General features: G+C 46.8%; 1 protein-coding gene across 1 annotated transcript in view; it reads left to right on the forward strand.

The window, feature by feature from the left end:
• Positions 1–7,454: 7,454 nt before the first annotated feature.
• Positions 7,455–15,608, forward strand: part of LOC132394945 (uncharacterized) — a 12,860-nt gene continuing 4,706 nt past the window's right edge. The window contains exons 1-2 of the mRNA XM_059971292.1: positions 7,455–7,708; positions 13,962–14,122. Of these exons, the coding sequence (XP_059827275.1) occupies positions 7,455–7,708; positions 13,962–14,122 (415 nt within the window). The remainder of the gene's footprint in view (positions 7,709–13,961; positions 14,123–15,608) is intronic.

Here is a 15,608-nt window from a genome sequence, read left to right on the forward strand (position 1 = left end):
GAGCCAGACACTGGACAAGGACCCAGAACCAGGGTCTGGAGTCGGCATCGAACTCCAGAACTAGGCGAGGACAAGACGTGACTACAGGACGAGGAGAGGTATCAGGACCGGACGTGAGACTCCTGGACAGGACAAAGGAACCCCAGCACCGGGCTGGGCGAGGTACTCCTCGGCTGGGCGAGGTACTCCTGGGCTGGGCGAGGCACATGGACAAGACGAGAACACAAAGCCATGGCTTGAACAGGACAAGGTTCTTGGACGTGTCTAGGACTGGACGATACCCCGACGCCTTGACTTGGTCAAGGGAGAGACAGGAACATGGAACACAGAGCCGGGACCCCTCCCTGGGGACAGGACGTGGGGCCGGGACTCATTACACAGAACACAGAGCTGGGACCCCTCCTTGGAAACAGGACTTAGGGCCGGGACTCATTACACAGAACACAGAGCTGGGTCCCCTCCTTGGGTACAGGACGTAGGGCAGGGACTCATTACACAGAACGCAGAGCTGGGACCCCTCCTTGGGTACAGGACGTGGGGCCGGGACTCATTCACAGAACGCAGAGCCGGGACCCCTCCTTGGGTACAGGACGTGGGGCCGGGACTCATTCACAGAACACAGAGCTGGGACACCTCCTTGGGTACAGGTCGTGGGGCCGGGACTCATTACACAGAACACAGAGCCGGGACCCCTCCTTGGGTACAGGACGTGGGGCCTGGACTCATTACACAGAACACAGAGCCGGGACCCCTCCTTGGGTACAGGACGTGGGGCCGGGACTCATTACACAGAACACAGAGCTGGGACCCCTCCTTGGAAACAGGACGTAGGGCCGGGACTCATTACACAGAACACAGAGCTGGGTCCCCTCCTTGGGTACAGGACGTAGGGCAGGGACTCATTACACAGAACACAGAGCTGGGACCCCTCCTTGGGTACAGGACGTGGGGCCTGGACTCATTACACAGAACACAGAGCCGGGACCCCTCCTTGGGTACAGGACGTGGGGCCGGGACTCATTACACAGAACACAGAGCTGGGACCCCTCCTTGGAAACAGGACGTAGGGCCGGGACTCATTACACAGAACACAGAGCTGGGTCCCCTCCTTGGGTACAGGATGTAGGGCCGAGACTCATTATACAGAACACAGAGCTGGGTCCCCTCCTTGGGTACAGGACGTAGGGCCAGGTCTCATTACACAGACCACAGAGCTGGGTCCCCTCCTTGGGTACAGGAAGTAGGGCCAGGACTCATTTCACAGACCACAGAACAGGGACCCTCCTTGGGTACAGGATGTAGGGCCAGGACTCATTTCACAGACCACAGAACAGGGACCCCTTCTTGGGTACAGGACGTAGGGCAGGGACTCATTACACAGAACACAGAACAGGGACCCTCCTTGGAAACAGGACGTAGGGCCAGGACTCATTACACAGAACACAGAGCTGGGTCCCCTCCTTGGGTACAGGACGTAGGGCAGGGACTCATTACACAGAACACAGAACAGGGACCCTCCTTGGAAACAGGACGTAGGGCCAGGACTCATTACACAGAACACAGAGCTGGGTCCCCTCCTTGGGTACAGGACGTAGGGCCAGGACTCATTACACAGAACACAGAGCTGGGTCCCCTCCTTGGGTACAGGACGTAGGGCAGGGACTCATTACACAGAACACAGAGCTGGGACCCCTCCTTGGGTACAGGATGTAGGGCCAGGACTCATTACACAGAACACAGAACAGGGACCCTCCTTGGGTACAGGACGTAGGGCAGGGACTCATTACACAGAACACAGAACAGGGACCCTCCTTGGGTACAGGACGTAGGGCGGGGACTCATTACACAGAACACAGAGCTGGGACCCCTCCTTGGGTACAGGACGTAGGGCAGGGACTCATTACACAGAACACAGAACAGGGACCCTCCTTGGGTACAGGATGTAGGGCCAGGACTCATTTCACAGACCACCGAGCTGGGACCCCTCCTTGGGTACAGGACGTAGGGCAGGGATCATTACACAGACCACAGAACAGGGACCCCTTCTTGGGTACAGGACGTAGGGCAGGGATCATTACACAGACCACAGAACAGGGACCCCTTCTTGGGTACATGACGTAGGGCCGGGACTCATTACACAGAATGCAAAACAGGACGAGACGATTTCTAACACAAGGTAGCGGCAGACGGCTGGACCTACCTAGCGAAGGTGAGGACACAGACAGTTCAAAACAACGATAGACAGTTCCTTATCTTGCTCCGGTGGTAGACTTTGACAGCGGTGAAGGCAAGGGTTACAAGCGAGGCAAGGCTCCAGGCGGGAGGTGAAGGGAAGGGATACAGACGGGTGTTTGTACAGGAACAATCCAGCCGCCAGAGGCTGAATCCTGAATCTATTTATGAAGCCAGCCCAAACGAGAATCAGCTGCCGCAACAGAAACTGGGGAAAACCGGAAAACCTGAAATAAGGAACTTGGACCAGACCGTGAATCGGAAAGCGGATTTCACAGACCAGGCCATGTCAGATCAAGATCCTTTTCACTTGTGAATACTGAAGCAAAGTATACATTTAGGACCTCCCCAACCTCCTCCACCACCAGGTACATGTTGCCTTCTTTGTGCTTCAGCGGCCCCACCTTCATTCTTGTCATCCTTCTGTTCTTCACATACGCAAAGAGCACCTTAGGGTTCTCCTTAATCCTACATGCCAAGGCCTTCTTAAGCCCCCTTCAAGTTGTCCTAAGTCCTTTCTTAAGCTCCATCCTGGCTACTCTATATTTCTCATAAGCCCCTCCTACTTCCTGCTTCCTGTATCTAACATATGCTTCCTTCTTCTTCTTGACGAGTTACCTCACGTGTTTCGTCAGCCACGGTTCCCTTTTCCTGCCATTTGTCCCTGTCTCAGTGGGACAAACTTTACCTTCGCTAGTTCCTGCCTCATCCCTTCATAGTTAGCCATTCCCCAGTTAATCACTTTCCTAGTTTGTCTGTTTTTATCCTTTTCCATAGCAATGCTGAAGCTAAGGGAGTTGTGGTCACTCTCACCAAATGCTCCCCCTCCAAGAGGTCTGTCACCTGACCAGGTTCATTACCCAGAACTAGATCCAGTATGGCCTCTCCTCTCGTCAGCCGGTCCACATACTGTGTCAGGAATCCTTCAAAATCAGCCCCATCTATCCCCCTTGCATTCAGGAGGTGCCCATCAATATGAGGGAAGTTGAAATCACCTATAACCTTGTATTTCTTACACCTTTCTAAAGTCTGCCTACTTATCTGCTCCTCGCTGTCCCAAGGGCTATTTATGGGCCGATAGACTACTCCCAGCACAGTGATTGATCCCTTCCTATTTCTGACTTCCATCCACACCCTCAGTGGACACTCCCCCTGCAGTGTCCTTCCTTTCTATAGCAGTGATACTATCCCTGACCAGTAATACTACACCCGCCCCCCACCTTTTCTACCTCACATCCTATTCCTTTTAAAACACCTAAACCCCGGGACCTGCATCATCCAATCCTGCCCTTCCTCCAACCAAGTTCCAGTAACGACCACAACATCGTAGTTCCAGGGACTGATCCAAGCTCTATGTTCGTCCCTTTTAGTCATAATACTCCTAGCGTTGACATCGACTCATTTCAACCCCTATAACTGGCTATATATATACGTTTTGCCCCTGCCTCTCCTTCCTCACCAACTCAGACCACATAGCATCGTGCCCTTGTCCTTCTAGCCTAACTCTGCACTCACATTCTGATTCTCACCCCGTGCCAAACTAATTTAAACCCTCTCCAACAGCTGTAGCATACCTGCCCGCCAGGATATTGGTCCCTTTCCAGTTCAGGTGCAGCACATCCTTTTTGTACAGGTCAGTCCTCCCCCAGAAGAGATCCCAATGATCGAGAAATCTGAACCCCTGCCCCCTGCACCAACTCTTCAGCCACGCATTCATCTACCATAACCTCCTGCTCCTACCCTTTCTGTCTCGTGGCTTAGGCAGAAATCCAGAGATTACCACCCTTGAGATCCTAATTGTTAACTTCTTTCCTAACTCCTTATTTTCCTTCTTCAGGATCTCATCCCTACTCCTATCTATGACACTGGTCCCCATGACATCAGCCAGGATCTCAGAATGGCGGTGCAGGCTCGAAGGGCCGAATGGTCTACTTCCGCACCTATTGTCTATTGTCTGTTTTCTATCTAGCTGCTCACCCTCTCTCCTGAGAATACCTAGAACTCGATCCGCGATATCGCGGACCCTGGCAGCAGGGAGGCAACAGACCATCCGGGATTATCGATCTCTCTCACAAAACCTCTTATCTGTCCCCCTAACTATCGAATCCCCTATCACTACTGCGCTCCTCTTTTCCCTCCTTCCCTTCTGAGCTGAGGGTCCAATTCCGGTGCCAGAGACGCAACCACAGCAACTTGTCCCTGGTAGGTCATCCCCAACAGTATCCAAAACAGTAGACTTATTGTTGATGGGAACGGCCACTGGGGTGCTCTGCTCCTTCTGTCCATTCCCTTTCCTCCTCTTGACAGTCACCTAGTAAAAGCTGACTTTTAGGGGAGACTGTCGCCCTGAAACCCCGATCTGTTACTGCCTCTGCCTCCCGAATGATCCGAAGTTCCTCCAGCTCCAGCTCCAGCTCCCTAAATCGATTTGACAGGAGCTGCAGCTGGATGCACCTTTTGCAGGTGTTGTTATCAGAGACAATTGTGCTGTCCCTGACTTCCCACATCCTACAATTGGAGCACTGGACTGCCCTACGAACTGCCTCCCTCACCAACTGCTAAGTTAGTTAAATTAATTAAAGAAACTTACTTGGCCTTACCTCACTGGGAGCAAGCTCGTTTTTCCGCCTCTTCTCGCCAAAACCTCTCAAGCCAAAGCCTCAACGCTCCACTCCTTCACTAGCCCACTCACTCAGTTGCCGCTCTGCTTGAACTACCCCTCTTTTTATTTGTTTGAGCTTTTCGATTTTTGATTTCTACTTTCTGCTGAGTCTGAGCTATTTGAATCTTCATTGACTTGATTGCACAATCCAACTTCCAAAGCTGCAAACCTCCACTTCTTCACTGGCCGCACTCCACTCCTGAACTCCAGGGAGTACTGCCCAATATCTGCCAGATATTCCTCGTATGGTAACCTTTTCACTCCTAGAATCATTCTTGAGAATCTTCTCTAAAACCTCTCCAGTATATTCTTTCTAAAATAAGAAGCTCAAAACTGCACACAATACTCCAAGTGTGGTCTCACGAGTGCCTTATAGATCCTCAGCATCACTTCCCTGCTCTTATATTCTATACATCTAGAAATGACTGACAACGTTGGATTCGCCTTCTTCACCACCAACTCAACCTAGAACTTAAGCTTTAGCACATCCAGCACAAGGACTCCCAAATCCTTTAGCTCTGCATTTTGAATTCTCTCCAAATCTAAATAATTGTCTCTCCGTTTATTTCTTCCACCAAAGTGAATGACCATACACTTCCGACATTATATTTCATTTGCCACTGCATTGCCCATTCCCTTAAACTATCTAGGTCTCTCTGCAGGCTCTCCGTTTCCTCAACACTACCTGCTCCTCCACCAATCTTTAATATCATCGGCAAATTTAGCCACAAATCCATTAATCCCATAGTCCAAGTCATTGACATACATCGTAAAAAGCAGCGGTCCCAACACCAACCTGTATACAACGGCAAATGGGCTCCTTTTGCCCTTGCCATTTCTTAACTCATCCCACAGAGTCTCTATATGTAATAATATTATAATAATATTATTTCTTATACACAGGGCCACACCACCGCCTCTGCCTACTAACCTGTCTTTCTGATACACCGTATATCCTTGGAAATTCGACTCCCAATGGCAGCCATCCTTTAGCCAAGTTTCATAGTTGGCCACATCATCATACTTGCCAATCTGCAGCTGAATTTCAAGATTCTTATGTTTTTGCTTCAAATACAACACTTTCAGTCCAGTATTTGTTGTTTTCTGTTTTAACTGTTGCCCTGTAACTCATACCACTGGCTGTGATTATGCCGCATCCCTTGTCTGTCCTTTCTCTCATTTCCTTTGCGCGCTATCTTTCATTTATTTCTGCTTTCCCCTTCCTCAGCCACATCACTCCGGTTCCCATCCCCCTGCCAAATTAGTTTAAACCCTCCCTAACAGTTCTATTAAACTTGTCTGTTAGGATATTGGACCCCTCTGGGTCCTTTTTGTACAGGTCGTACCTACTCCAGAAGATGCCCCAATGATCCAGGCCCGAAGCCCTGCCTCCGATACCAGTCTCTCAGCCACGCATTAATATGCCTGATCATGCTATTGCTGCGCTCGTTATCACGTAGCAGAGGCGTCAGACCCGAGATTACGGCTCTGGAGCTCCTGCTCTTCAGCTTCTTGCCCAGCCCCCTGAAGTTTCTCTTCAGGACCTCCTCCCTTTCTCTACCTACGTCTTTGGTACAAACGTGTGCCAAGACTTCTGGCTGCTCACCCTCTCCCTTCAGAATGCTCTGCACCCGATCCGAGACATCCCGTACCCTGGCACCCGGAAGGCTACACACTGTGCAGGTATCTCTGTCCTCCTGTCCTCTGTCCTCTGTCCTCTGTCCTCCTGTCCGTTTCTCTCACTATGGATTCCCCTATGACTTCCGCATTCCTCATCTTCTTCTCACCCTCCTGAACCACGGAACCAGGCTCAGTGACAGAGACTCAATCACCGTAGTCGTCCTTTGTCAGATTAGCTCCCTCAATAGCATCCAAAACAAGATGACGATTACTGAGGAGGATGGCCATCGGGGTGCTCTCTGCTGTCTGAGCTCTTCCCATCCCTTCCCTGATAGTCAGCCACTTGACTAACTCCTTGTAGCTCCTGTCTATTTCCAGCTCAATTTCCCTAACAAGGTGTAGATCATCAAGATGCAGCTCCAGATTCCTAAAGCGGTCTCTCAGGAGCTGCATCTCGGTGCACCTGGCTCAGATCCGGCCATCTGGGAGACTGAAAGATTCCCAGGATTCCCACATCTGACACCATAAGACAGGGAGAGAATTAGGTCTTTCGGCAATGTGCCATTCCATCATCACTGATAGTTTTTATCCCTCCCAACCCCATTCTCCTGCATTCTGCACGAAACCTTTGACGCCCTGAATAATCAACAACCTAGCAACTCCCACGTTAAGCATATCCAACAACCTGGCCCGCACTGCCGTCTGTGGCAATGAGTTCCATAGATTCTCTTTCCTGTGGCTAAAGAAATTCCGATCCTCGCTCTTCCTTTCTGAGCCTATGTCCTCGGGTCCCAGCCTCCCCCCACTATGATGAGCATCCTCTCCACATACACGCTATCTAGGTATTTCAATGCTCAGGATTATTCTCAAAGTAACCCTTATCTCCCTACTCCTCTCACCCCAACCACCAACAGCAAATCTGGCTACTTGGGGAAGGGCGATGCAGTCCAGCACTGAATACTCAGCAGACGCCAACCGAGCCATTGACGGAAACAAAGACGCGGATGCCAGACATAATTCTTGTTCTCAAACAAAAGAGTCCAGTTTCCCCTGGTGGGTATTGGATCTTGAGGGAACCTGTACCGTAGAAACAGTCATAATCACCGTAAGAAAAGACTGCTGTACCGAACGGTTGTTAGGTGCTGAGGTCTACATAGCAAGCTCGATGGAAAGTGAAAACAATCATAATAGCCTGTAAGTATACGTTGGCGGACACTGGCTTATTTTCAGATGCACTTAGCAAAAGTGTATTTTGTTTTGCAAATTTTTATAATATTGTACCAAATATATCAGTTGAAAATATAGGGGTACTGCAGCGTTAGTGTCATAGAAACATAGAAACATATTGGGAGCAGCCTTTTCTCTGGCAAGTCCAAAACAAATATGTAGCGGCTGTTAAAACGTCAATTGCATAAAGTATTTATGTTTCATACTCATCCAGCAGTTGCTCCGTTCGGTATTCTATTGCACCTTCCTGTATGTTTAACGTTCAGCACTTATCTCGTCCAAAGATCATCTTCATATCTTTGGAAAATAGTTCTACCATTTGAATTAATAGCTTTAGCTTTATTGATGAAGTAGCATATCACTTTGAACCGTCCACGTAAAGGTATAATTTGTTTCGCTGTTAATGATTTAATGCCCAATTTTCGTGTGATTCAATAAGTTAGAGGGCGGCTGAAAGGTAAACAGAACCATGATGGGCTTAGATTGTCTCCTGGGAAAATGCCTGCGTTTATTTTGATTACGGTGGGCCTCTCTTTCGGTTGTTAATACATAGGATGGTTCTATTACGCCAGTGCTTTCTCAGATATTGAAAGATTTTCACCTATTTGGTGCAGTTTTTAAATGGTAAGAACTAGACTTGTCTTAAAATTACATAATCGATTATCGGTTGTTCTTTACATCCTTTCATGCCCTTACGACATCCTTTCAGCTCTTCTGCGAGTATATTGTGGTTAATTGAGTGGTGATTAGATGTAATTGCCTGATGTTTCAATTTTATATATATGTAGCATCCGTGCCCCGAATTTACCCCCGTTCGCCTCGGGTGAACCGCCGTCGCCACGCCAGCAGTGCAATACATCGGTGTAAATACGGTGTAATTTCCCACCCGCGCCCCCCCCCCATCCACGCTCGCAATACAAACACCAGACAATACACCAAAGGTGAGTAAATAATTGCAACTTTATAGTTACTTCTTAGTGATGGGTTAGTAGGAACAGATAACCTAAAGGCGTCATATCAGTAAATTTATCACTTTGTGCACTTAATATTTTAATACGTTGGAGCTCACACCGCCGGGTCCATCCACAATGACCTTCCGAGCCTTCGGCCACCGACCGACATCCAGTATCCGCTGCCCTGGAACCGCTGCCCGCTCCTCACACGTCCGCCTCCCGAAAAATACCGCGAACTCCCGCTCAGCTCACACAAACAAGAGAGCATAACAATTCTCCATTAGTTAGTTCCCCTTCTATCTGCACTCATAACCCAAACTGTCCAGACACAGAAACTCATTACAGCATTAAATAACATTACAGAGAAGCCATTTTGCTAGCCTGAACAGTTAACACCACAGTTACTGGTACTAAGAGCCCTACATATAGTTTATAAACAAATAATATTTTCATTTTTAGAATCTTTTTATTGATACATAATCTTCTACAGCTACAAAATGATACAAAACTTCAACAAGTTGATACATATATACAATTAATAAAGCTGAAAAAAGCTTATCGAAAAAGAATAATAAAATGAGACGATACTTTGATGGATCATTTGTGATTCCTCCTTTAAGTAAGGGATTTATTTTATGTGATGTCAAATGTTCTGACACTTTTCAGAACTCTTAAGGAAATTTTTGTTATGTAGTTATGATATGAATAGATATGAATGAAGACAAGTAAATTTTTGTGCCTGTAATTATGAATATTATCAGAGCCAGTATTTTTCCATTTGTGGGTATTTTATAACCTCTTTTAGCATATCCATTGCAACTTCGGGTATTAGCAGTTCTGTGCGTTCTTTGTGGTCCCTAATCCAGCTTACTACGTGAGTATGCGTCACCGTGTTTGACCAGATATTGGACCAAAAGTTATTAACTCTGTTTTTCTGGGTAACATTTTGGCGCATCCAATTTAGTTTCAATGTCCTATTTGAACTGTTTTCATTGTTTCTGAATTGATAATTCTGTTTTCTTCTTTTGGTGCTCTTCATGTATCTATTTAGTCTGGTTTTGTATGCACCGAGCTTTTGTTTTTTGCATTGTCATAATTTTTAAATATTTTTCTCAGCTTAAGCTGGTATTATTATTTAATTATGTTTTTGCATGCACTGTTGTCTTTTTCACATTGGTTTTGTGCCCGTCTCTGCCCTGTGTAGTTTATAATTGACTATTTTGTGTTTGCGTATATTTACTGTGAATGCCCGCAAAATGAATTTCAGGGTATTGAATGGTGAGATATATGTACTTTGATTACACATTTACTTTGAACTTTGAATTGTTAGGATGGTAAATCCGTGGCAGGTAAGTCATTGGGTATTTTTAAGTTGAAGTTTGAGATGTCACGCTACAAGGACAAAAGTGCCCAATTGATAAAACCCCAGACTAATTACAGAACTACCTACTACAAGTCTCACGGAATTGTAGAAACATAGAAACATAGAAAATCTACAGAGCAATACAGGCCCTTCGGCCCACAGAGTTGTGCAGAATATGCCCCAAACTTAGAAATGACTAGGCTTACCCATAGCCCTCTATTTTTTAAGCTCCATGTACCTATCCAAAAGTCTCTTAAAAACCCCTATCATATCCGACTCCACCACTGTTGCCTGCAGCCCGTTCCACACACTCATCAGTCTCTGAGTAAAAAACTTACCCCTGACATCTCCTCTGTACCGACTTCCAAGCATCTTAAACCTGTGTCCTCTTGTGGCAACAATTTCAGCCCCGGGAAAAAGCCTCTGACTATCCACACGATCACTGTCTCTCATCATCTTGTACACCTCTATCAGGTCACTTCTCATCCTCCGTCGCTCCAAGGAGAAACGGCTGAGTTCACCCAATCTATCCTCTTAAGACATGCTCCCCAGTCCAGGCAACATTTTTGTAAATCTCCTCTGCACCATTTCGATGGCTTCCGCATCCTTCCTTTAGTGAGGCGACCAGAACTGAGCACAATACTCTAAGAGGGGTTTGACCAGGGTCCTATTTAGCTGCAACAGTACCTGCCGGCTCCTAATTTCAATTCTACGATTGATGAAGAACAGTACACCATACGCCTTCTTAACCACAGAGTCAAATTGCGCAGCTGCTTTGAGTGTCCTATGGACTCAGACCCCAAGATCCCTCTGATCCTCCACACTGCCAAGAATCTTACAATTAATACTATATTCTATCATAATGACCTACCAAATGAACCACTTCACACTTATCTGGGTTGAACTCCATCTACCGCTTCTCAGCCCAGTGTTGCATCCTATCAATGTCCCGCTGTAACCTCTGACAGCCCTTCACACTATCCACAACATCTCCAACCTTTGTGTCATCAGCAAACTTACTAACCCATCCCTCCACTTCCTCATCCAGGTCATTTATAAAAATCACAAAGAGTAAGGGTCCCAGAACAGATCCCTGAAGCACACCACTGGTCACCGACCTCCATGCAGAATATAACCCATCTACAACCACTCTTTACCTTCTGTGGGCAAGCCAGTACTGGATCCACAAAGCAATGTCCGCTTGGATCCCATGCTTCCTTTGATTCTCAATAAGCCTTGCATGGGGTACCTTGTCAAATGCCTTGCTGAAATCCATATACACTACATCTACTGCTCTTCCTTCATCAATGTGTTTAGTCACATCCTCAAAAGATTCAGTCAGGCTCATAAGGCACGACCTGCCCTAGACAAAGCCATGCTGACTATTCCTAATCATATTATACCTCTCCAAATGTTCATAAATCCTGCCTCTCAGGATCTTCTCCATCAATTTACCAACCACTGAAGTAAGACTCACTGATCTATAATTTCCTGGGCTATCTCTACTCCCTTTCTTGAATAAAAGAACAACATCTGCAACCCTCCAATCCTCAGGAACCCCACCCGTCCCCTTTGATGATTCAAGGATCATCACCAGAGGCTCAGCAATCTCCACCTTCGCCTCCCACAGTAGCCTGGGGTACATCTCATCCGGCCCAGTCGACTTCTCCAACTTGATGCTTTACAAAAGCTCCAGCGCATCCTCTTTCTTAATATCTACATGCTCAAACTTTTCAGTCTGCTGCAAGTCATCACTACAATAACCAAAACTTCATTTCCCAATACCAAATCAAGTACAGTCTCTCTTCCTCTAGGCCTATATAAATATTGTGTCAAGAAACCTTCCTGAACACACCTTACAAACTCCAACCCAGCCAAACCCCTCGCTCTAGGGAGATGTCAACCGATAGAGGCCAGTTCAGTTGTGTCATTTAAGGTAAAATTGGATAGGTATATGGACAGGAAAGGAGTGGAGGGTTATGGGCTGAGTGCGGGTAGGTGGGACTAGGTGAGATTAAGAGTTCGGCACGGTCTAGGAGGGCCGAGATGGCCTGTTTCCGTGCTGTGATTGTTATATGGTTATATGTTATATTTGGGAAATTAAAATCTCCCGTCATGACAACTCTTATTATTACACCTTTCTAGCATCTGTTTCCCTATCTGCTCCTCGATATCCCTGTTACTATTGGACAGCCTATTAAAAGCACCAAGTAAAGTTATTGACCCCTTCCTGTTCCTAACCTCCACCTACAGAGACTCCGTAGACAATCCCTCCATGGTGTCCATCTTTTCTGCAGCCGTGACACTGTCTCTGATCAACAGTGCCAGGCCCCCACCTCTTTAGCCTCCCTCCCTGTTCTTTCTGAATCATCTAAAGCCTGGTACTTGAATTAACCAGTCCTGTCCCTGAGCCATCCAAGTCTCTGTAATGGCCACCACATCATATTCTCCAAGTACTGATCCACGCCCTAAGCTCATCCGCTTTGTTCGCAACACTACTTGCGTTAAAATAGATACATCTCAAACCTTCGGTCTGAGCGTGTCCCTTCTCTATCACCTGCCTATCCTCCCTCTCGCACTGTCTCCAAGCTTTCTCTATTTGTGAGCCAACCTCCTCTTCCCCAGTCATTTAAGTTGCTATTGTCTTTAGTACCCAAAGACAATAGCAACTTAAGAGTAAACTAGAGTGCTATAGCTTTAACATATAAAATTCCCCGAAGCGCAATAAATCAATTAATCGTAATTAATAAAATGCAGAAAATATAAAACAAAAATCAAACAGCAAAAAAATCACAGCCCTCAGTATACTCTTCCAACGGCCCGAGGTTGTGACATGATAAGTACTTTGTTAGAAAAGACGTCAAGGATTATGGGGAGAAGACAGGAGAATGGAGTTGGGAGGGCTACTGTATCGGGCATGATGGAAAGGCGGAGAAGATTCGATTGGCCCAAGAGTGCTCCTATGTCTTATGGTGGTATCCCTATTTCTGCCTTGGCCTCATGGCCAAACTCTGTCCGAAGCCTTACAAACATCTAAAGACATCACGCCTGCACCCTGCCTTCATAACATGTAATACGTTCTTCCTCAGAGCACTCAGGTACATGAGAAGCCTTTGCTCCGGCATAAATCCGTGATCTCGCCAGCAGTTACTGCTTTTTCAATTGCAGGTATATCTGCTCACATAGATTTGCTTTGCATTAATTGTTTTACCACTGTCTAGGTCTAACTGGTCTCTACTTTTCTGGATGATCCCTACCGACATTTTTGTCAAGAAGGGACCAGCAATTGTTGTCCTGACTACACTGGGGCGTCCCGGCAGCGTAGTGGCTCGCGAGACGCTGATACAGGGTATGCGACCTGGTGTCAGTTCGGCCGCTATCTGTCAGAAGTTCGGAAGTTCTCCTTGGGACCACGTGGATTTTCTCTGCTTTTCTTGCACATTCCAAAGACGTACGGGTTAGCAGGTTAATTGCGCACTTTGCTATAATTGGGCGATGCGGGCTAGTCGGGTCGGCAAGGCCTGATACCGTGCTACATCTCTAAATGAAATAAAAATAAAAACAGGAACAATTCGTTAGGGAGGGGCCTAACAATCACCTATCATCCTTAACTGCATTCTCGGATAAGTCCTGTCATTGTCATTGTTTGCATTACCTTTCGTTTCATTTGTCCCTTTCCTTTGTTTATGGATCTTCCATACTATAAACTTTGTTTGAAGCTTGAAAATAGATGCTCCTGCCATTCATCAGGAGATGCTCCGGTGACATTCATCAGGAGATGCTCCGGTGACATGAAGTGGGCAGAAACATCCATTACGGCGTATTGACACTTCAGAACCAGCACTGAGGGTACAGCAGAGACTCAGGCGGCGCCTTCTCACCGCTCGATCTCCATCTCTTTCAGCTGTGGCACCGTCTATTCAATTACTGGACGGACGTCGACCTTCCACTGCGCTCTTACTCCAGTTCGATATGTATATATCACCATTCCAGGACATCGGAGAGTACTCAGCCTGTGTGAGGTTGAGGTCTTTGGTTCACGAGTCCCTTCATCATCGATTCCAGGTATGTTTGAATCTCCGCTCCGTCTCCAATTGTACACACTTTAACATCTCCATTCCGATGGGCATCCTGATGCAGTTTCCGATGCAAAATATAAAAAAGCTATTTCACTTCTGCCATGCACCGCTTCCCTCCGCGAGCCTACAGGATACCTTTGGGTAAGGTGTTGCACCTATTTAGCCCCCAATCAGAGTTATTTGAAGCCATGGGAACAGACTGTGCGTCTGAGCGGCTGGTGCATATCACAAGCCCAGGTTAAATGACTGAAGCCAAGCAGACAATCTCTGAAGAATATCGACAATGGATTGATTCACCCATCTACGTACTATCGGAACTATATGTGCTGTGTGTTTCAAACTTTAGTCCCGGAGAAATGCTGTATCGTTCAGCTGTATGCCTGTGGACGATTGACTGACAGGTAAATTTGGACTCATCTTGAACTTGAACGGTGTGTATGCGTGTGTAACAGAGTGCGATAGACTGAGAGAGAGAGAGAGAGAGAGAGAGAGAGAGAGAGAGAGAGAGAGAGAGAGAGAGAGAGAGAGAGAGAGTCAGACAGACACAGAGAGAGAGAGAGAGAGAGAGATTCCCACCGGCCGTGTGGACATCTCTCGTTCTTTCTCTTTGCAATACACACAAACACACACACACACACACACACACGCACACACACACACACACACTCACTCTCGCGCACACATACGCACACAACTACACACACATACACACACCCACACACGCACAAACGCACACACGTACACACTCTCACACACACAAACGCACACATACATACACGCAAACACACACACACACACACACACACACAAATATATACAGGAATTTCAATCTCCAGATTGGAACAAAATGATGGAAATCGTCAATATTCTGTTTTACCATGACATGGACAACGTGGGGTGCATTGATGGAAACTCCATACTAACTTGTAAATGTATCTTGATAGTTTCTTTATCACTGACGCTGTTGTATGCAGTTGCTGACTTGGCCGAAGAGGAGAGATTGAGCAATTAACAGTGAGACAAAACAGAGCCTTTGATAAGGTCCCACATAGGAGATTAGTGGACAAAATTAGAGCACATGGTATTGGGGGTAGGGTACTAACATGGATAGAAAATCGGTTGGCAGACAGGAAACAAAGAGTAGGGATTAGCGGGTATTTTTCAAAATGGCAGGCGGTGACTAGTGGAGTACCGCAAGGCTCGGTGCTGGGACTGCAGCTATTTACAATATACATTAATGATTTAGATGAAGGGATTAAAAGTAACATTAGCAAATTTGCAGATGACACAAAGCTGGGTGGCAGTGTGAAATATGAGGAGGATGTTAGGAGAATGTAGGGTGACTTGGACAGGTTGGGTGAGTGGGCAGATGTATGGTAGATACTGTTTAATGTGGAGAAATGTGAGGTTATCCACTTTGGTGGCAAGAACAGGAGAAGTTAGGAAAAGGGGAAGTGCAACGAGATCCAGGT

The sequence above is a fragment of the Hypanus sabinus genome, chromosome 6, assembly GCF_030144855.1.
Source record: "Hypanus sabinus isolate sHypSab1 chromosome 6, sHypSab1.hap1, whole genome shotgun sequence".
Classification (NCBI taxonomy): Eukaryota; Metazoa; Chordata; class Chondrichthyes; order Myliobatiformes; family Dasyatidae; genus Hypanus; species Hypanus sabinus.